At 44.1% G+C, this 22,708-nt stretch overlaps 1 protein-coding gene across 2 annotated transcripts in view; it reads left to right on the forward strand.

Moving 5' to 3' along the window:
* The window catches only part of CYP2J2 (cytochrome P450 family 2 subfamily J member 2), a 31,509-nt gene extending 10,221 nt beyond the window's left edge, over positions 1–21,288 (forward strand). The window contains exons 2-9 of one of the 2 annotated variants that reach the window (XM_082658254.1): positions 344–506; positions 3,508–3,657; positions 4,266–4,426; positions 7,018–7,194; positions 9,225–9,366; positions 12,330–12,517; positions 15,545–15,683; positions 20,836–21,288. In XM_082658254.1, the coding sequence (XP_082514380.1) occupies positions 344–506; positions 3,508–3,657; positions 4,266–4,426; positions 7,018–7,194; positions 9,225–9,366; positions 12,330–12,517; positions 15,545–15,683; positions 20,836–21,014 (1,299 nt within the window). In that variant the 3' untranslated portion in view covers positions 21,015–21,288. The remainder of the gene's footprint in view (positions 1–343; positions 507–3,507; positions 3,658–4,265; positions 4,427–7,017; positions 7,195–9,224; positions 9,367–12,329; positions 12,518–15,544; positions 15,684–20,835) is intronic. The other variant, XM_082658255.1, reaches the window with a different exon arrangement.
* Positions 21,289–22,708: the final 1,420 nt, after the last annotated feature.

Genomic DNA, 22,708 nt, shown 5'->3' on the forward strand with positions numbered 1-22,708 from the left:
TTTTAAGATGCTTGCAGCTAAAGACCTTGTTTATTTTGTTAAACCTTTAGGCCTTATTCTCAGGACTAAGGGTGGATACTCACTCAATTCGAGGAAGTTGAACATATGAATGAATGTTTATAAGGAATGTCTATGTCCTGTAGTGGATTCAGCCCGAGTCTAGTGGAGAGGAGGAGAAATGGAAACAGGTAGAAACATCCCCATCAGACCATCAGACCTAAGTGCACACACAGGTGTGCACACACACTCCCTCCCCCCATCCAAGCTCCCACAGCTACACAAACCCTCTATTCCTGGACACACAGACATATGCATATTCTGTGACTATTTTACTATCTTTCAGTTTGTGAAGAAATATGGGAACCTTTTTAGCCTGGAATTTGGTGACTTGCCTTCAGTTATTATAACTGGATTGCCCTTAATCAAAGAAGTCCTTGTCCACCAGGAGCAAAAGTTTGTGAACCGCCCTATAACCCCTATTCGAGAACGTGTTTTTAAGAAAAATGGTAAGTTTCTTGACTAATATAAGATGTGTGCGTTTGATATTCTTGTAGTCTGTGAAAGGTACCTTTGTGACTGTAATTCTCCAACACTCCCAGGGACCAGGCCCATCATAAAATTCCTGCCCCTAAAAGAAGATGAGTGGGGCTTCCCTGGTGGCGTAGTGGTTGAGAGTCCGCCTGCCGATGCAGGGGACGCGGGTTCGTGCCCCAGTCCGGGAGGACCCCACGTGCTGCTGAGCGTCTGGGCCCGTGGGCCGTGGCCGCTGGGCCTGCGCGTCCGGAGCCTGTGCTCCGCGGCGGGAGAGGCCACGGCAGTGAGAGGCCCCCGTACTGCAAAAAAAAAAAGTATTTAAAAGAAGCTGAGTGGCCACATTTCCCTGTTACAGACACCCCCTCAGGGAACCTGGCAGGGTTAGCCCTAACGTCAGGGGTTTGAGAGAAGCTGCATCACCTGCATGAACCCACTCTGGCAGCTCTAATTAGTAAGTATTCACATCACTCAGTGATGTGATGTGTTTTTTGAGAAAGGCAATGCGTTCTCGCTCTCTTTCTGCTGTCCCATTCAGGTCTCTTCCCTAGGAAAATGGACGTGGATCTGCTTCCTCCTGCTGATGATGTAATCCCTTCTTGCCTCTAGTTCCTTATGCTCTATTATTAAGGCTGTGCCCCACAAGGTATCTTAACCCTTCCATCTGTATTAGAAGAGTTTGGCATGAACACTTAAAATGATCATTAAATAAACGAACACATTTAAAAATCTAAATGAAAAACTCAGATTTATTCTTCTACCAAAGCACCATATTTTTCAGGTGCTTCTCAATTCCTCTTTGAAATATTTCATCCATTAACTCTACATCCATTCACTCTATTTATTATCAGCCATGTGAAGCCCAGTGCTAGGCACCAGTGCCAGAGCAGTGAGGAGAATGACAAAATCCTGTTCTTCTGTAACTTACATTCCATTCATGAAAACAATATCAATTACTCTAATAATTTCAGGCCTTAACTGTTATGAAGATAAGAGCAGGGTGCACTTCTTAGGTGTATCTAATCTAATTCAGAGACTCAGGACAAGCTAATGTAAGTAAATGCCAAGTGTGAAGAAGCAGTCAGTCAGAGGGAATAGAGTATGAAAAGTCTCTGAGGTGGCAAGAATGACAGTGAACTGAGGAATTGAAAGGCGGCCAGTGTGGGAAGCACAGGGATTAAACGGAGATAATTAAATGGAGATGAAGGTGCTGAGTTTGGCCAGGAGTAGTTCATGCATCTCCTTGTTAAGGATGTTGCTTTTTATTCCTAATAATAGTGAAAGCTCTTGAACGGTTTCAGTAGAGAAAGGAATCATCGTACTTACGTGGTACATTTTAAAGACTTCTTCAGGCTGCAATGTCAAGAATGGAATAAAGGGAGCAAGAGACTGTTGCAGCATTTTAGGTTAGAGAAGGTGGTGGCTTGAACTAGGGAGATGGCAAGAAATGACAGTACAGTAGGTTAGACCAGGAGAGTGGCCGTGAAGATATATGGATTTAAGATATTCAGGAGGCAAATCCAATAAGACATGATGACCTAGACAGAGAGAGAATGAGGTATTGAGGTAGATACCCAAATGGGTAGGTAAAGGAAAGGAGGAATATTTGGAGGAGGGCAAGGTGTTGGCTGGCCTGGGTGGGGAGTTGTATATGGAGCAATCATGAATTCAGTTGTAGAAATCCTGAGTTTGATATGCCTTTAAATCAGCAGAGTCAAGCAGACACTTGTATGTATGTCTGGAGCTGAGGGACAGAAAGAGCTAATGAGATTTTCCCAAAAATGGAGCATAGATAAGGGGAGAAGTGGCTTGCAGAACTTGAATGGAGAACTAGATCATTTTGAAATATAATAGAAGATGAATTAACAAAAGATATGGTAAGTTCTCTGCAGTCAGAGAATTAGGAGGAAAATTGGAGAGTGTCACGTCCTGGGAAAAGAGAGAAGAAAGAAGTGTCTCATGCTGCTGACACATCAAGATGACGTTGAAAAGGATCCTGAACTGGACAGCAGGGAAGGCCATGTCCTTGAGGTGGTAGAGGCCAAAGGCAGATATTAGAAGGAGTTGAAGAGTGCTCTGGAAGTGAAGAAATGAAGGAAGTGTGGCCTCACCTGTGTTGTGAAATAAATGATCATCTATTGAACACACCAAGATGTTTTTTTTTTTTCCTTTGCCTGTGTTGTTCTTTCTGCATAGATTTTTCACTCTTCCATGCTCTTGAATGATTCATTCATTTATTTATTTATTTTGCGGTACGCGGGCCTCTCACTGTTGCAGCCTCTCCCGTTGCGGAGCACAGGCTCCGGACGCACAGGCTCAGCGGCCATGGCTCACGGGCCTAGCCGCTCCGCGACATGTGGGATCTTCCCGGACTGGGGCACGAATCCGCGTCCCCTGCATCGGCAGGCGGACTCTCAACCACTGCGCCACTAGGGAAGCCCCTGATTCATTTATTTTTTAAGGTCCAGCTTAGACAGGACGTCTCCTAAAGGCCTTGCCTCCTTATGAGTATGGATTTTTGTCTAATCCCTAAGTGCATTCTTAGTATGTTGCATAACATAAATACTTACAGTTACTTATGTGACAAGTAATCACAACATGGGCTTTGGAGTTAGGCAGAACTGAATTTGAATGCCTGTTCAGCTGCTTACTAACTCTGAGACCTTGCGGAGTTTCCTTTTATCCCTTGTGCCTCAGTTTCCTTATCAACAAAATTGTTGGGAGGGTTGGCAGTTATGATAGGACCTACCTCAGAGAGGTTCTGTGAGTGCTAAATTACACAATGCATTAAAAATGTTTAAGTGTCCGGCATTAGAAGCAGTCAGTAAATGCTAGCCACTATATCTATTGCTTTGGGATTATTTCTCTGAATAGTTTTCAAGCGCCTTAATGCCCTTCTCCTTCCTTCCATCTGATGCATTACCCCCATGGCTCTTGTTGGCTTTCTTTTCATAATGTTGGCTTTCTTTTTCCCAGGCTTGATCATGTCCATAGGCCAGGTGTGGAAGGAACAAAGAAGGTTTGCCCTGACAACACTGAAGAGCTTTGGTTTAGGAAGGAAGAGCTTAGAGGAGCGCATTCAGGAAGAGACCCACTTCCTCATCCAGGCAATAGGAGAGGAGGACGGTGAGTGTATCATAGGACAGGTGCAGGGAACTGTGGCTCATGATTAATAAGAGTCTACGTGCCTGTCCTGCACCCAGCACTATGTAGGGCACTGAGGGGATAACAGTGAACGGCTAACCATGACCTGCCCTCATGGAGCTCAAGAATTAAGAATAAGATGGGTATTAAACTTATTATTGGGTTTTTTTTTGGTTTTTTGGGGGTTTTTTTGTGGTACGCGGGCCTCTCACTGTTGTGGCCTCTCCTATTGCGGAGCACAGGCTCCGGACGCGCAGGCTCAGCGGCCACGGCTCACGGGCCCAGCCGCTCCGCGGCATGTGGGATCTTCCCGGACCGGGGCACGAACCCGCGTCCCCCGCATCAGCAGGCAGACTCTCAACCACTGCGCCACCAGGGAAGCCCTTATTATTGGTTTTAAATCCTGGTCATCAGTTTGACTTCCCAGGCATTGACTGAATGCTTGCTGTATGTTAGACCCTGTGTAGGTTGCTGAGGCCACAGTCTCAGAGGTGGTTCTGTAGTCAGTATGTCATATGTCATGTAGAGTAGACTCTCAGGGAAAGAGAAGGAAACCAATCTGAAGGATCCATCGCTTCTTCTGCCTCTAGGACAGCCTTTCGACCCTCACTTCAAAATCAACAATGCAGTTTCCAATATTATTTGCTCCATCACATTTGGGGAGCGCTTTGACTACGAGGACACTCAGTTCCAGGAGCTGCTGAGGCTGCTGGATGAGGTCACATATCTCGAGACATCAATGTGGTGCCAGGTGAGGCAGTCCTCACTTCCTATCTTGGATAAGGATATTGGGCTGATGTCGGACACAGATGAGCTCTTCCTTTTTTTTTTTTAAGCTAACATATAACCTTTTAAAATTTACTTTAACATAAACATGTTTGTAGTCAATCTGTTGAATTTAGTATTTTACATCATATTGTTAAATATTGACTATAGACAAAGAACGTTTCTAACATTTGTGTAAGGTAAAAAACTACATGAAGTGCGCCTACGGACCTATGTTCTTTTCTTTACAAAGCACAATATTGCCATCACCTTTGTGTCTCTCCTCTCCATGTCCCTCCCTAGCCCTCCGTGTCCATCCTCCCTCAGAAGTACTGTTCTTTGCCTGACTCTCCCTTGGCACATTGTTTTCAGATTCATATGTTAGTTGCACTTTTAAAAAAATATCTGCTTACTTTTCTATTTTATGAATATGCCCATTTGTTATTCTGTTCCCTATTAATAAACACTTGGGGGACTTCCAGTTTGGGGATCTGGAATGAACATTCTTGTCAATCCTTCATGTGGACACATCCACTCATTTCTCTTGCATTTACACCTGTAAAAACTACTTAAAGTTTTCCCAGGTGGTTGCACTACTTACATGTCCATCCACACTTGATATTATCAGTCTTTTAACTTTGTAGGGTATAGATTTAGAGGGGTCAAACTCACCCCTTCCTTGGTGGGCCCTGCTCTCCACTTTTGTCCTGCCAGTGCTGTGAGTCTGTCAAAACCTCTACTCAGCTTCTTGGCCTCTCAGCCACATTTCTGGATTTGGAAGACACTTCTAGGGGAAAATCAGCCCCAAGGGTTTTATTTATTCTTAACAAGTATCCTTAGCTGGAGACTTGTGGATCCATCACACCAATCCTGATAAAGTAGTTAGCGTGATTCCTGGCACATTAAAGGGGCATAATGAATGTGAGCTATTATGATCTATTGTCAGTGTTATTTTTGAATAATGTTCCTTGTTCTCACTTCTAACCGTGGTAGCTGCCCATCCAGTTATTCCAGTTTCTTCCCTCCTGTTAAGACAGAACCTAGGAAGTCATGGGAGTTCAGTGGGTACCCGGCTGACTGTTCCCAGGAAACAGAAATCCTGGGAGGGTAGGATGGGGCAGTAGGGCAGGGGTAAGAAGCATTTCTTAGAGACCCAAAGTAGACCAGGCACTTTGATGGACAACTCTTCATACTTTATCTCAAATAAGTTTTTACAGCAGTCCTTTAAAGATGAAATGGATCATCCTGATGTGTGCAAGCAGATATGGGAATATGTAAGCACATCCTATAGTAGTCTACTGGCTCTGTGTCAAGTGCAGTATAGATCTCATGTCATTTAGTCATGAAAATAACCATCAGGCCCCACTGGCAGCTACAGTAGCCACAAATCACATCATTACTACTATTATTATTATTATTACTATTATTACCGAAGTATTACAGCTAGAAAGAAACAGAGCTAATTGTCAAACCCATGCCTGTTTCACTTAAAATCTAGGCAACTTTCTATTACCTTATGCTATCTATTTTCTACTATGTATTATTAGAGAAAATATATTCAAAGACCACTTTATTTCAGTAAAAAATGTCTTAGCCACATGGAGATTACATCATAGTGGGGGCAGACAAATAAATACATGTACATATTTAACATACATACATACATAGGTATGTAGATATATAGATAAATACATAGATTATACATAGATACATACATAGATACATACATAGATAGACATTTTGTACACACACACACACACACACACACCCAAATATATATACATACACATACTAATGATAATTGTCACAGAAAAAAATAAAACAAAATAAAGGAATGGAAAGAGAGTACCAGAAGTGCTACTAACTGTAAGATTATCAGGTAAGACAGGTCCAAGTAGGTGACATTTGAGCAGCACATTAATGAATTAAAGGAACTGGGGTTATACAGATTTCAGAGGAAAACCATTCTAGATGGAAGGAACAGCAAATGCAGTGTCCTAAACAAGAATATTTTTTATGTTTTCACAGAGGCCAATGGGGCTGGACTTGAAAGAGTAAAAGAGAGTAAGATGGCAGGGAGTGATAGCAGAGGAGGTGGCAAGAGAGTGAGGGGCCAGCTCACGTAGAGCTCCAGGCTAGGAGAATGGTGTAGAATTTTGTCTAAATGTCATGGAAAGTCATTGGAAGAGCCAAAAAGTGAAATAATCAATTAAACAGCTAAATGGTCCCTCTGGCAGCTCAGTGGAAAATGGACTGGGAATGGGGTTAAGGATAGAATCAGGAAACCTGTTGGAGGCTTTACAGCATCCAGGTAAGTAATGTTGGTGGTTTGTACAAGGAAGACAAAGCACATGGAGTGGTGAGAAGTGGTCCGAGACTGGTTATATTTTGGATGGAGAGCTGAAATGCTTTGCCCGAGGGGAAAGAAGAGGGTTGAGAGAGAGAAGAGTCAGGGGTGACTCCAAGCGTTAAATTTAAGTAAATAAAAGAGATGGAAAGAGAATGTGGTTTCATTGTCTTCAAAAGTAGAAAACTGGCACTCCCTTGTCTCCATGACTGTTTTGTTTTCTCCATCAGCTCTACAATGTCTTTCCAAGGATAATGAATTTCCTTCCTGGACCCCACCAAATGCTCTTCAGGAACTGGGAGAAACTGAAAATGTTTGTTGCCCGTGTGATTGAAAACCACAAGAGAGGTTGGAATCCTGCAGAAGCAAGAGACTTCATTGATGCTTACCTCAAGGAAATAGAAAAGGTGAGGAAACCAGAGCTGTTACCTGAGTTTTACTCTTAAAGAGCAAATGAGGGGATTCTGGTTTCTTATTGCTGCTGTACCAAATCACCACAAACATGGGGCTTAAAACAACACACATGGGGCTTCCCTGGTGGCTCAGTGGTTGAGAGTCCGCCTGCCGATGCAGGGGACACGGGTTCGTGCCCTGATCCGGGAAGATCCCACATGCTGCGGAGTGGCTGGGCCCGTGAGCCATGGCCGCTGGGCCTGCACATCCGGAGCCTGTGCTCCGCAACAGGAGAGGCCACAGCAGTGAGAGGCCCGTGTATCACAAAAAAAAAAAAAAAAAAAAAACCAAACAAACACACATTTGTTCCCTTACAGTTCTAGAGGTCAGAAGGCTGAAACCAGTTTCACTGGGCTGAAGTCAAGTTGCGGGAGGGACTGGCTCCTACTTGAGGCTTTAGGACAGAATCCACTGATTGACTTTTCCAGTATCTAGAGGCTGCCTGTACTCCCTGCCGCAGGGCCCCTTCCTCCGACTTCAAAGCCATCAGTGTAGCATCTTTTCTGCCACCATCCTCACATCTTCTCTTTATGACTTTCTTGCCTCCCTCTTATAAAGACTCTTGTGATTATATTGGGCCCACTGGGATAATCCAGGATAATCTTCCCATATCAGTATCGTTAATTCACTATATCTACAAAGTCCCTTCTGCCGTGTAACATTCACGGGTTCTAGAGATTAAGACATGGACCTCTTTGTGGGTCATTATTCAGCCTACCACAGGGGAGGAAAATAGAGGCAATACTGCATAGAGTGTAGGAATAACATTAACTCAGAATTGATTTATGAGTTAATTGATGAGACAATTAGAAATAAAGATAGAGGTTTAACAGTATTGGGCCTAAGGGCTTTGGAAAGCCCAAATACTGCCTTCTCATGATCTAGTCTCTGTCCTCGGCATATATCTGAGGGAGATACAGACAAAAGGAAGAATAAGTGCTGTTTCATCATTAGTCAGACTGGTGCCAGTTACCTACCCCTTCCCCCAGCTCCCAGTGCAGAGCACAAGTGAATCTGTGTCAGTTGCCAGAGATTAGTCTCAAATGGGACGGACATTCGCCTTCCTCCCTCATCGCCATGTCATCCGCTTTTTAATATTACTACAGGAAAAAAGCAAAATGGGATGTATATCCTTTACCATAGTAACACCCCTGGTTAGCACACATCACTGTGTCTGTGTCATTATCTTTGACTCATCAGATTACTCATTCGTTCTCCTAGAGTTGGCAGAAATGTGGATTTCTTTCCAACTCCACTCTTGTTTCACCTGATTGGCATAACATTAATAGAAGCATTGATTACTCCCCAGAGGGGGAGACGTCACTTGCTATATGGTGTGCAGGTGTGGGACCACAGAGGGAGGAATGTTGATGCATTGAAGCTTCTGGAGGAATGTGGCAAAGCTGCTGGAGTGCCATGAGGAATGGCTGTTGGAACCAGAGAAGTTTAACCTAAAAAGGAAAAGATTAACAGGGAGATATGAGAATTATTGTACTTTAGAGAAATTCAGTTATTCTTTCTGGTATCAGTACAAACATTTGTTGAGAATTTGCTATGTGTCCTTTCCATCTCGCATAATTCAGAATGCCATCTTAAGGGGTGAGTATTGTTATTTCTATTTTGTGAAATAGCATATAAGCACAGAAAGGTTTATTCACTTGCTCAAGTCATACAGATAGTGAATGGTGTGGCTACTATTGGAACCCAAGGCTGTTTTTCCAGTGTAATGCTAGATTCTCCAAAATTATGGGTGTACAAAAATTAGTTGTGTTGTTTCATCCACCAAAGCTAATAAAAGCTTCCAGCACTTGGGGCAGGAGGACTCTAGTGATGTTGCAGTAATAAGCCTCTGCCTCCTGAGATGACCAAAGGGAAAGTCATTTCTCCTGGGCTCTCTCCTTCCACGTTTTCTCTAGGATGAGGGCCCCTGTGTTGTGGCAGCTAAGAACCATCTGAATAATCCAATAATCATTGTGCTTTCTAGCATAAGGGCAGTGCTACTTCAAGTTTCCACGAGGAAAACCTCATCTACAGCACCCTGGACCTCTTCTTTGCTGGAACGGAGACAACTTCGACCACCCTGCGCTGGGGTCTGCTCTACATGGCCCTCTACCCCGAAATCCAAGGTGAGCATGTCAGTGGATGGGCCTGGGCCAGGTCAGAATGGCGCCTCCTGGAACACACTGTCCCAAGGTGGGACCAGAAGGTAGCATGGTAGGATGAAGAGATAGGTAGGACAGTTACCGGGCCAGGTGGACTTGAGAACGGGAACCTTCTTCGGTTTTTCTGTGAGGATTGTGATGGGTCCATGTAACACAACTGTAACAGAGAGTCCCAGCCCTCAGGAAACTCCCAGTCCAGTGGGAAAAACAGTGAAGTCCACTGACATTGTGGTGAGTTCCAGGAAAGAGTTCCATTCCACTCACATATGAAATCTGGTCGCAGCCCTCCCTCCTTCGAAGTAATGTCTTCCATTGCCCTGTGGACAATGCTCATACTCCCTAATCTGGTATATCATGCCCTCTGCTGGGCCTCTTTCTGCCCATCCAGCCTCGACTCTACCCACCCTGCATGGGGGCGTCATTAAGTCATATGTCACTTAATTTCACTGTCCTTATTTGTACCTCTGGGCCGTAACACCTGCTCTTCCCTAGAAGAATAATACCAAAATGTATTTCCCTAATTTCTCTGCACGGTAAACTCCTAGCTATGCTTGAAGAGTTTACTCAACCACAGCCCCTCCAAGATGTTTCCCCACACTTCTGGGAAAATACTAGCATTTCCTTCCTTTAGAGGTTGCCTAACTGCACCTCCATTACTTTGCTTACCACACATTATTTATATACCTTCCCCACAGACTGTAATCCTTTCGAAGACAGTGACTGTTACAATCATTTTTCCTTTTCTAGGCCCCAAAACAGTTTAAGCACATGAAGGATAAAAACTGTTGGGATACAGTTCTGCAAACTGTGGGTAAAAGTTTATTAACAGGACATAAAGTCAATTTAGTGGATCGAGACTAACTTTTTTCCCTAAATTAAAAAAAATAGATTAGGGAAATCAGAATGCTTTCTGTGTATTAAGGATAAGGCTTTTTCGTGAAACTTTCTTTCCTTATACATATGAATAAATGTTTGTTTTATATGTGTGTATATTTATGCTTATGTGTCCTGAGTCATGCACTTAAAAAATGCACTTGTAACTGTGAATTACAGGGTTTTATTTAAATTTATTTATTTATAAATTCTCTGTGTTTTTATTTATCAGATACTTTTTTCATAAATTTTATTTATTTATTTATTTATTTTTGGCTGCATTGGGTCTTCTTTGCTGTGCGCGGGCTTTCTCTAGTTGCGGCGAGCGGGGGCTACTCTTCGTTGCGGTGCTCAGGCTTCTTGTTGCGGTGGCTTCTGTTGTTGCGGAGCACGGGCTCTAGGCACGCGGGGTTCAGTAGTTGTGGTGCGTGGGCTCAATAGTTGTGGCTTGCGGGCTCTAGAGCACAGGCTCAGTAGTTGTGGTGCACAGGCTTAGTTGCTCCGTGGCATGTGGGATCTTCCCGGATCAGGGATTGAACCCGTGTCTCCTGCATTGGCAGGTGGATTCTTAACCACTGCATCACCAAGGAAGTCCTTTTTAAATTTAAAAGCCACCTAGTTAGCGTATTGATACAGTTTCCTTATTAGAGGCTCCAAAATAACAGTGGCTTAAAATGGCATAAAAAAGTAGATGCAGCCCAAGTTACTATCGATGGATGAATGGATAAGCAAAATGTGGAATGCAATGGAATATTAATCAGCCTTAAAAAGAAAACATTCTGGGCTGCCCTGGTGGTGCAGTGATTGAGAGTCCGCCTGCTGATGCAGGGGACGCGGGTTCGTGCCCCAGTCCGGGAGATCCCACATGCCGCGGAGCGCCTGGGCCCGTGAGCCATGGCCGCTGAGCCTGCGCGTCTGGAGCCTGTGCCCCGCAACGGGAGAGGCCACAACAGTGAGAGGCCCGCGTACCACACACACAAAAAAAAAAAACAAAGAAAACATTCTGACACATGCTACGACATGGATGAACCTTGAAGACATTATGCTAAACTAAGTAATCCAGTCAAAAAAGGCATATTCTGTGTGATTCTATTCATATAATGTATCTAGAGTGGTTGAATTCATAGAAAGCAAAAATAAAATGGTGGTTGTCAGAGCCTGGGGAAAGTGCAAAGTGGCATCCTCTTCAATGGATGTAGAGTTTCAGTTTTGCAAGATAAAAATTTCTGGAGATTGGTAGCACAATAATGTGAATAAACTGCACACTTAAAATGATTAAGATAGTAAATTATATATGATATTTATTTTACCACAATTTTAAAGTTTTTAAATATTCAGTTTTAAAAAAAGGAGTTTTATTTTTCTTTGAAATGAGAAACTCTAAGCTGGACTCTGCAGAACCCTTTTGGGGTCCAAGCTCTTTCCATTGTGTTGCTCTGCTGTATCTAGAATGGTGCCCTTGTTGGCACTCTCAAAGATGGCTCACCTCTAAGGTTGCCTTTCCACCAGTAGGCAGGGAAGAAGGAGGAGGAAGCACACACCCTTCCTTTAAGGGCCTCTTCCAAGTATTAAACATCCCCTCTACTTACACTCTATTGGTCAGAACTTAGTCACAGGGGAATCTGGGAAATGTAGTCTTTAGCTGTGCAACCAGGTATCCAGCTAAAATATCTATTTTTGTAGAAAAAGAAGAAAACAGATATTGGGGCACAATTAATGGGATTTTTTTTCATTTGTTGGTTGCTTCCCTAAATCAGTTCGTGTATATCTCAAAACATCCTAAAGCGGAAGTGGATTTATTCTAATGAATAAGAAGAGCAAACTGAGGCTCAAATGATTTCAGTAAAGTGCAGCAGGAATGTTGTAGAGCAAGAGTTTGCCACCAGATTTGTCTCACACCAGGGCCCACTTTCCACTCACATACCTCCCTGAGGAGCTAGTCTAGAGAGCCTACGATAACTTTAGCCATTTTGATCCTGGTTATTCCATTCCTTAACGAGGCTCAAGGAAAGTTATGGAATAATAGAATAATAGAACCTCCTCTGCTTTTCCAGAAAAAGTCCAAGCTGAGATCGACAGGGTGCTTGGCCAATCACAGCAGCCGAGCACGGCAGCTCGAGAGTCCATGCCCTACACCAATGCTGTCATCCACGAGGTGCAGAGAATGGGAAACATCATCCCCATGAATGTGCCCAGAGAGGTGACAGTGGACACCACCTTGGGTGGATACCACCTGCCCAAGGTAATTAGGGGCTCATTCACAGTCTCAGATCTCCAAGTTCATATTTGTAAATGGTGGGAATCTCAACTGGAAAAGTAACATGTGTTCTTGTCCTAGAGAATCACTTCAATAGGGAGAGAGATATATTATGCCAGATGAAATACTAGTTTTGTTCCCTGGGTATGATCTTAGAAAATTAGTTCAACTGGTTGTTAATAGGAGTTATGGAGGGGAAGGGGGATTCCTAGGTTAGCTGTGTTTAGGCAAAGCCTGGCTTTTCTTTGCTGTGAGATTTCTTACTACGTGACATGCATTGTGAATATTTCTGGGGATAGAGCAAGAAGCAATTCTCAGTCAGACTTTGCCATGAGGTCCATTTCTTTGCCTTGGGAGAGCTTCTTACAGGATAGGGACCTGCCAGACTTACTTTAGAAAATTCTGCTTCATAATCCTGGGTTATAGAATGTTGAAATATGAAGGGACACTTGAGACCTCCTGGGCCAACATCACATTGATGCTGGTGTTTCTAACATAATATCCCCACTGGTATTTTTCCAGCTTTGACTTACAGCCCCTTAATGGGACTGTCTCACAAGGGAAAGCAATACAATTGTGTGCAGTATTAAATATCAGAAAAGGAACCAATGCTTTTTAAATAGGATTATGTTCCATGGACTATATAGGTTATTTAAAATGTCTTAGTCCTCAGAATAATTCTGTTATCCTCATTTTATAAATTTGGAAGCTGAGGCTCAGAGAGTAATTAATCTTGCATAAGATCTCTCAGCTACAGTGACAAGAGTTGGGCTCCAGGAACGGAACTGTTCTGATTCCCAGGCTCATCTTTTTTGTACTACACCATGTTCTCTCCACAGGAGTTGCTTTACTTTGACTTTAAAAGAGTCTCCCTGAAATATTCCTCAGTGGGTCCCTGTTAAATTTCCGGTCCTCACAAAGGAAATTCTGCTCTCACTCTGCACACCACTCTTAGGATCTCAGCAGGCAGCTCTCCTATGCCCCCTAGTGTCCTCTCTGCACACTGCACGTTTACAGTTCTTTCCTTTCTCCACCTTGGTGGGCCTCTGTGGATTCATTAGATCCAGTTTGTCTAAGTTGCTCTGTTTGTTGTACCTGGGGATGATCTCAAGGCAAAGCCAGAGGAGCTTCCGCATTGGATACCCCTTCGTCACCATCCCTGCAGAGCCAGGAAAAGCAGCTATTCCTGCAGCAATTGCTTTTACTATTTTCTTGCTGATGGATCATCTTGTGGGTGAAGGCTGAGGTAAATTATCTCACAGGTGATCTTTGCATTTTTATAGCAATTCATTTAGCTCCAGGGAATCATCCCAGCTCAACAGACTTGTTCTAACATTGATCTTTAATATTGACTGGAATTATCATCCTAGGAACTGTGAGATCCCATTGACTATACATTGTAGAGGCTAGGAGCCATAACTCTGATGTCAAACGTCCTAATACAAATCATTGTTCTACTTCCTCCCACCCTGTGACTTTGGGCATCTTATTCAACCTCTCAGAGCTTCAAATTCTTTATCCGTAAAAGTGCATTTAAATCCACCTCACAGGTGAACATGTAATGAGATCATGCATGTATACTATTTAACCTTGTGCTGACTATAGAAAGTGCTCAAAATAGCAGTTATTATTCTTTATTAATTCATCAGATGTTCATTAAGCACCTAAAACGTTTAGGGCTCAGAAAACAACTCAGAGGAAAATAATCATGCAAGTTTATAAGTATAAACCATGGTAACCGCCCAAGGGAAAAAACTCACTGGCTTTTAGAAAGACGCAAGCTAGCTGCAATGAGGAATGGGAGCAAGCGCAGGCAGAGAAGACTTCCCAAAGGAAGTGAGGTTTGAGCTGAGGATTAAAGGATGATTAAGAGGACTTCCCTGGTGGCGCAGTGGTTGAGAGTCCACCTGCCGATGCAGGGGACACGGGTTCGTGCCCTGGTCCGGGAAGATCCCACATGCCGGGGAGCGGCTGGGCCCATGAGCCATGGCCTCTGAGCCTGCGCGTCTGGAGCCTGTTGCTCCGCAACGGGGGAGGCCACAACAGTGAGAGGCCCGCGTACTGCAAAAAAAAAAAAGGATGATTAAGAGTCAACTCGATGACAGAGTGGGGAGGAAGGATATTTCAGGCAATGTGAACAGCATGTAAAAAGGCACAGAAATGAGTGGGAACATGTGGCATGTTTGAGAAACTGAAGGAAGCTTGGTATAGTGGGAGTGCAGGCAGAAGGAGGGTCGCTCAGACAGGGAGCAGGTGATGTGTCCTTAATCTAAGAGTGTTGGGAGCTATTGAAGAGTATCTATCAGGTTCCAGGTGTGGTGGGTGGACGGGTGTGGAATGATTAAATTATGTTCAAAGCTAGTGTGGAGCACATTGAAGGGGAAGAGAGGAAATGGACATAGTTAGGGCTATTATAGGAGTATAGCCAAGCAAGGTGATAGCCTGGACCAGAGGGCAGTGGTGGACATAAAATGGAGGGGACAGAATCAAGAGAAATTTCAAGTACAGTTGACCAGCCTAGCTTAAGGACTGGATGAGGGCAGAATGAGGGAAAGGGAGGCACTAAGGAGGACTCCTGGGTTTCTTGTTATGTATCTGGAAGGATAGTGGTTCCTTTCACTGGGTGACCTCATTCTATTATGAAACTCTCTGTAGAACGGACTAGACATTGGAGGGAAGAGAGTGGGAGATGTCACATTTTTCTCTTATTGACGCATACGTGTTCCCTCCCAAATTATACACTGACAAGTCCCTGCAGAGATCCATTCTGCAGTCGAGTAGTCACACTTCCCCAGGTAAAATTCCCAGCAGACAGTTCCAGTCCATCATGGTAAGCTGTCCCATGGCAAAGAGCAGGGTCCTAGGGGTTGGGCTCAGAGGGAGCGGACTGGGGAGGCTGAGGGAGTTCAGGGTGCTATCAGCCTTGCTGTGGGAGCCGGGGAGACTGCCGCCCCTCTGCATATGTGTGTTGTGTGGGTCAAGTCTTACCTGAGTCCTTGCTGCCTTCTCCAGGGGACCATGGTCCTGACTAACCTGACTGCACTGCACAGGGACCCCACAGAGTGGGCCACCCCCGACGTTTTCAATCCGGAGCATTTTCTGGAGAATGGACAGTTTAAGAAAAGGGAAGCCTTTCTGCCTTTCTCAGTAGGTGAGTAGCAAGAAATAAGAGTGTGGGAACCCAGACTCTCAGCCCTTCCCTACTTTTCTCCCTGATGTGCTTTGCTTTAGTTGGAATGTCTCCAGGTCCAACAGGAAGAAATAACTCACAACCTAAAAGTTGAGAATGTTTTATTCGGGGCATTACTGAGGACTCTACCCTGGGAAGGCAGCCTCTCAGATAGCTCTTAGGGACTGTTCCCAAAAGATAAGGAAAGAATGAGGATATATAGGAGTTTTTGATGGAAAAAAACCATGTAGTCAAACATCAAAAGATTACTGCTAGTCACAAAAAAAAAAAACCAGACATCTCAAATTTATGATTTTAGTGCCTTTCTTTTTATGGGAAGATGCAAGAGTTTGGGCTCATTGAAATTATTCCTTTATATGCATCCTAACACTCTAGGGCCAGTATCCTCTTTTTCTCCAGCCTGAATTCCACTCAGAGCACACCACTGGGGTCAGCTGCAGTGACCGACGGCTCATGGAGGGCAGCCTTCACTGTTTAACCGGAATGGCAAGCAGCAGTGTTCAGTCCACACCAGATAGTCCACTCCAGCATGACTCACTCTTTTTTTTTTCTTAAAGCATGTTTTGTTTGTTTGTTTGTTTATTTATTTATTTTTGGCTGCACTGGGTCTTTGTTGCTGCACGTGGGCTTTCTCTAGTTGCAGAGAGCGGGGCTACTCTTCCTTGTGGTGCGCGGGCTTCTCATTGCAGTGTCTTCTCTTGCTGCGGAGCACGGGCTCTAGGCACACAGGCTTCAGTAGTTGTGGCATGTGGGCTCAGTAGTTGCGGCTCGCAGGCTCTAGAGCACAGGCTCAGCAGTTGTGGCGCACAGGCTTAGTTGCTCTGTGGCATGTGGGATCTTCCCAGACCAGGGCTCGAACCCGAGTCCCCTGCATTGGCAGGCGGATTCTTAACCACTGTGCCACCAGGGAAGTCCCAGCATGACTCACTCTTGCCGTTGGTTGCAACTCAGGATTCCCTGGGTGGAGCATCACCAGGACTTATGCCCTTAATTCCCAAGTCCTGGCTTGACTCTGATGGAGATTTCAGCTCCACGTTGTGCTGTCCCCCAGAACACTGGAACAAGAGCTCAGACACTGCCTGTGTCCCAGAGAGAAGGTTGAACACTTGCCTTCTTTATAGAGTTTTAAATGTTCCAAGATCTTTTTAGGGCAACCCATTCACACAGAACTAGAGCCAATTGCTAAGAAGAGGCTGGGGGAGGGGCAAGGAAAAGGGCTACTTGCTTCTCATTATGGGCATCACAAGTGACTCTAAGTGCCACAGGCTTAACTAGATGAGATTCTACTCTATAACAGGTCCCTGAAGAGGTCCTTTTGCTGTTTCACATTCTAATGACCTTTTAAAAACCTAATTAATACATTTACATGGTATACAACTTGAAATGTACAAAAGCAGATGCAGTGAAAACTCTCATGTTTCCAAGCCAGCCAGTTCCAAAAGGGTGTTTTAATTTATAACAATGTAAAATTAGTAAGAAAAAATTTAGTATATTCCATGTATTGAGTTAGGTATGTTGCAGAGATCAATTCAACTAATTTCCCAATTTCTTAATTTTATAAATATTTCCTGAGTATCTATCACGTGTCAGGCATTCAGCCCTGAGGATATGACAATGAATGAAGTAGAAAAAAATATCTCTTAAGGAGCATGTGTTCTAGTGTAAACTTACAAGTTTCAAATTCCTATTATCACCACATTGGAGATAAGCCCTGAGGCTTGGCAGGGCCGTTTATAGCATCTAAAAAGCTATAAATCTCACAAGGCAGAGCTAGAACTCAATGTTAACCAGGTTTATCAAACACTAAAGCCTGTGCTCTTCCTAGCAGTGTCTCCTAAAAAAGGTAACTATGCTACAGAGTTGACACTCAGAAATTCATGATAGGTTTCTTATCATTAAATTAAATATAGATTGATTTGCTGAGACAGTGTCATTTTGTTGATCATGCCGCCAAAGTACAGAAAGGGAGGCCCTTGAATTTGAATCCATGTATGCGTGATCCGGAGCCCAGATTTTCCTGCTATAGGACACTGTCCTGAGTGTATCTGGACTGATTCTGATTAGATCTTCTGTGTCTTTCTTCCTCTGGGCTATGCCACTTTTCCTCACGTTGGCCAAGTCACTCCCTAACATGAAAGCAGACGTGAGATATGGGAATACCTTCCAGTCTTCCTGTCTACAAGAGCTTCAGATTTCCTATTATAATGCAAAGTTTCACCTGTGTATTTTAAGTATTATAATTATTCTTGACTCACTGTTGTTTTTGCTATTGAGAGTTATAACACACCCTTTTAATTACAGGTTTCATTTGCAAGCAAATTATCTCATTTAATCCTTACAGCAACCCAGTTATTAATAGTTAGACAGGCAATCGATCAGTATGCCGTTTCTTAATGTAAGGAAACTAAGAATAAGAGAGAATTGTTTCTTATTCAAGATCACATGCCCAAAGAATTGGCTGAACAGGGCCTAAGACTCAAGTTCCCTCGTTCTCATCTAGTGCTCCTTCCTGCATGATTACAATGTAACTCATTTCCCCACTTAAAGGCCCTTCCATTTTAAGATTCAGCAAGTTCATATCCTATGTATCCATTATTACATTGCTGCATGACAAAGGTGGAAAACTCAGTGACTTAAAACCGTAAGTGTGTATTATTGCTCAGGAGTCTGTAGTTGAGCTGGGAGCTCAACTGATCTTAGCTGGCCTCTCTGGCCTTTTTGGGAGGTCAGCAGGCTGAAGGCGGATCTAGGATGACCTCAGCTGGGACAATGGGGCTCTTTTCCAAGTTTCATCCTCCAGCAAGCTAGCCGGGCTGGTGTTCATGTGGAAGATAAAGACCCCAAGAGGGAGAACAGGAAGCACACAATGCCTCCTAAGGGCCAGGCTGGGAACTGGCAACCATCACTCCCCCCTGCATTCTGTTGCCAGTACAAGTCATAAGGTGAGACCCGGTGCAAGGGGAAGGGAAAATAGCACAATTGTTATGGGAAGAGCTATGAAATCACATTGCAAATGATGGGGATACAGGGCGAGAGGGGAAATTGGAGCCATTTTTGCAAGCAGTTGGTCTCACTATCTGTCTTTCTGCCTGAGAAGAATGAAATTCTTAGAAGGCAAGCAATTTGGGGATTCCCTCAGCTGTGACAGAATGAGGCCTAGCTAAACAGTTTTCAAGAGATAGAAACCTGAAAGATGCACTGACTTAAGAAGTCAACACCACCGTCTGGCTTTCCCCCGCCACACTCCCGGCTTTGGTGCACAGCTGCTTTGCCTCATTCTTGATCCAGCACTTTCTAAAAACAGCCTCCCTGAAGGGATGGGGTGTGGACAGCTCCTGCCCTTCTCTTGCAAAAGATGATCAGGTGTGGAATTAGGATACGTACACAATCAGGGCAAATGGCAAAGCTATTACTGCAAATTTATATTTTCTTTTCCTCATTTAAGTTTTTCCCACTTGATCCAACAAAGCAGCAGACAGCTTCATGAAAGGCAAGAGGCTGAGTCCTCATTTTTCAAACAAATGTTTAAAAAGTCACTGGATCGTGGGAGATAAGGTTAGGAAGAACTTTTCCCAAAAACCCTGGGTCAGTGTTCTCATTTTACTAATGAGGTAATTGACCTGGTTAGTTAGTGGAAGCGTCAAGGAGAAGGTCCATGTTTCCCGTGGTCAAGGATGAAGCTTTGAAATCAAGTAGCCCTTGTTTTCATAATTTTAAAAGCAAATTCATATCTCCTGTCTTACTGGTACCCTTGCCCATCCACATAATGTAGTTAGGAGAGAGATTATCTCATATGTTTGACAAGTTTGACATGTTTAGGTCTGTAAGAATAAAGGGTTTACTCATAGCTCAGAGCTGGTTACTGGCAGAACCTGTACTTTAACCCTGGTTCCTGACTCCCTAGGTCCAGTTTTGTCACAATATCTGGATTCTTCTAGGAAAATCTTGGGTATTTACAATACATCTGATCTGGTACTATTTTAACAGATTTCCTCATTGTACTATTTGTGATGGGTAAAGAGATAAGGATGAGGGGAACAGAGATAAATAGGCACACGCTGGTGGGAAACAGGCACAAAACAATATAAGTATGATATAATTCTGAAGCATATTTCAATTTACTAAACACTTTTGCAGATACTCTCTAATTTTATTTCCTCAACAGCTCATTACAGGCAAGAACAAAATAGAGTCATGTGTATATAAACTGTTTCCAGGAAAGTTTCATGACATGGGGAAACACAAAGTAGTAAAAGCAGCACACAGAATTAGCTACAGAGAGTAATCCCAGTGATGGTGTGCTGGAGCATCCTTACAAGGACCATGAGGAAATATGTCAAAACGTTAACAAGGGTTCTGTCTGGATTATGAGATCTTCTATTGTGTTTATACTTTTCACAATTTTTTTTCTTTTTGTAGTGAATATATATTACTTAGGGAGAAAGTAAGTTATTAAAACACCCACAAGAGGGCTGGTGGTAGAGACCAGCGTGGAGTGCTGTTACACAAGTCAAGCGAGCAGCGCGTTCATGAGGGGGAGGGCGTGGCGGAAACCCAGAAGACATGAAGCACAGGTGGGATGAGATGGCGTCTGCCCTGCACAGGTAGCCATGGCAGAGAGGTTTCTAGTCATTAAGGAGGGAAACGTGATAAAGAGAAAAGATGCCTCATTCTTGAGAAACCTTGCTCTGATGTTTACTTGCTTATACTTTTCAACAATTTTCTTTTAACAATTGAGAAAAATTACCTAGAATTTTGTTCTTTGTCTGCTTTTGTCATTATTGTTTGCTAATGGATTTTTGAAAGGCCTTAGGCTAGACTTCACTTGCTCGATCAACCCAGGCCTCTGACTTCTTTCATCTACACCCTGTGCCTCACCTGTGCCTCATCTGCCTGATTCCTGAAGGCATCGGAGTGTGTGATTGTGGATTTAGCTCGCTGGGCTTTGGTTAACTCAGGTGGCTGCGATCAAATAAGCCGAGTACATAAAGCCCCAGGGCCTAGCAGGCCCTCCGTTTGCTCGGGTTTCACAAGACGTGGTAGAAGGTTTCAGTCCTTGCTGGGCACAGACGCCGCCCGAACAGGTAACTCACCTTATATTTTTGTCTTTCAGGTAAGCGGATGTGCCTTGGAGAACAGTTGGCGAGAACTGAGTTGTTTATTTTCTTTACTTCCCTTGTGCAAAAATTTACCTTCAGGCCTCCAAACAATGAGAAGCTGAGTCTGAACTTCAGAATGAGCCTGACCATCTCTCCAGTCAGCCACCGCCTCTGTGCCGTTCCTCGGGCATGACGTTGTCAGGGAGGGAGAGGGGAAGGAAAGCAGGAAGAATGGCCGTGTCCCCCCAAGGCAGGAGGGAACAGCATGCAGTGCCTCTGAGGACAGGCCATAGGAACTGGACTCAGAGGAAACAGGATCCAAACCCCAGCTTTGCCATCTCCCGTGGAGCCTTGAGCAAATCAGGTATGTTGTGAGTGATTTGCCTCTCCAGCCAGGAAATGAAAAGAGAATAGTGATTCCTTCTCTAAAGGAAGAATTGCTGTAAAAACCAGAGTGATTTGGAAACCATAAAGCACATCATGAAAGTCATAGCTGTGATCTGCCTCCTTCCTGCTTCCTTCCTTAAACGGGGACTTGCTTCTGGCCTGTTGAGATGGCCCGGGTCAGAGTGGTGCGAAATGGTGGATAGGAGAAGTCGGGCCCTGGGGCAGCCACAGAGGTCAGCTAGAAAGGCCCTCACACTTGGTAGCACTGGGCAAGCTCATCCTGTTTCTGCCTCCGAATGGCCCCTGGGAAGTCAGTAGGGCAGGTAGGATTCCTGATTTATAGGCAGGTTTCTATGGAGAAGAAATTTCTCTGATTTACCTAAGGATACACTCCTTGGCCTTGGACCCCAGGACCAAGAAGAATGTGACCACTTTAACCAAACCTGGAAAGCAGGTTTGGGGGGAAAAATGTGGAAATATTTTCTGCTTTCAAGGTGCCTCCTCACCTTAAATCCCTTCTCAGGCATTATTTATTCCCAAGCCATTTCATACTGGATTTGACAATGTGGTGGGTGTGATCATTTCTCACAAATTGATGTTGGCTTTTGGTTGGCAAGTATTCCCTGCCTAAACACAACAGCTGAGCCTTGGTAGACTATTTTGTAGCAGGAACTAGAAATGTCAGAATCCTGCTCAACCCTCCTCCATGTAGTCACTGAGGGGAGAAAATGGCATCAACTGGAAGGCCAGGTACCCCTGATAGTCCATGGGGTTTTGATGCCAACCCCCATGCAGACCAACACAAACAAACCTGGTAAACAGGCCTAACCCATACAGAAGGTCTTTTTTTCCAAGGTGGTTAGACTTAAGTAATTAGGTCAGAACAAAACGGGCCATGAGGATCTGGGGCTTTTCATTCCTGTTGCTTGGGATTCAGAGAAAAGCCAATTCAGTGAAGACCATTAGAAAGGGAAACAGGGAGGGAGGGAGGAGAGAGAGAATTAGAATGAGGTGGGGTGGGGGAGGGAGGGAGGAGAGAGAGAATTAGAATGAGGTGGGGTGGGGGAGGGAAGAAGCAAGAGAGAGAAAATTGGTGGTCGGAGGGTGGCAGGCAAGAGAGAGACAGAGACTGAGTCTAGCTGGTGCTCGCCTGAGTCTGTCTGAGAGAGCCGAGAATATGTCTGGATGCAGTGGTAACCTTTCCTAATATGTAGGAGTTAGATTTGATCTTTCCTGGCTGCTAGAAGAACAGAAAGGGAGAACCAAAGCCACCCACCAGAGGGAGGGAGGCCATTTCTTTGTAACCTCCTGGAAAGTTGCATCTCTAGAAAACAACCCAAATGCTCTTTCTAGAATAAAACCAATCAAACAGAACACCTGAGATCTTGCCTTCCACTTCTTTTTTTCCCTCAGTCAGATCATCCACGTAGAAGACTGAGAAATTGGCCAAAAGACTTTCCATTATGGGCTCAGTCTCCTCAGCTGTTAAATGAAGGGCTT

The sequence above is a fragment of the Grampus griseus genome (assembly GCF_964374135.1).
Source record: "Grampus griseus genome assembly, chromosome: 1".
NCBI lineage: Eukaryota > Metazoa > Chordata > Mammalia > Artiodactyla > Delphinidae > Grampus > Grampus griseus.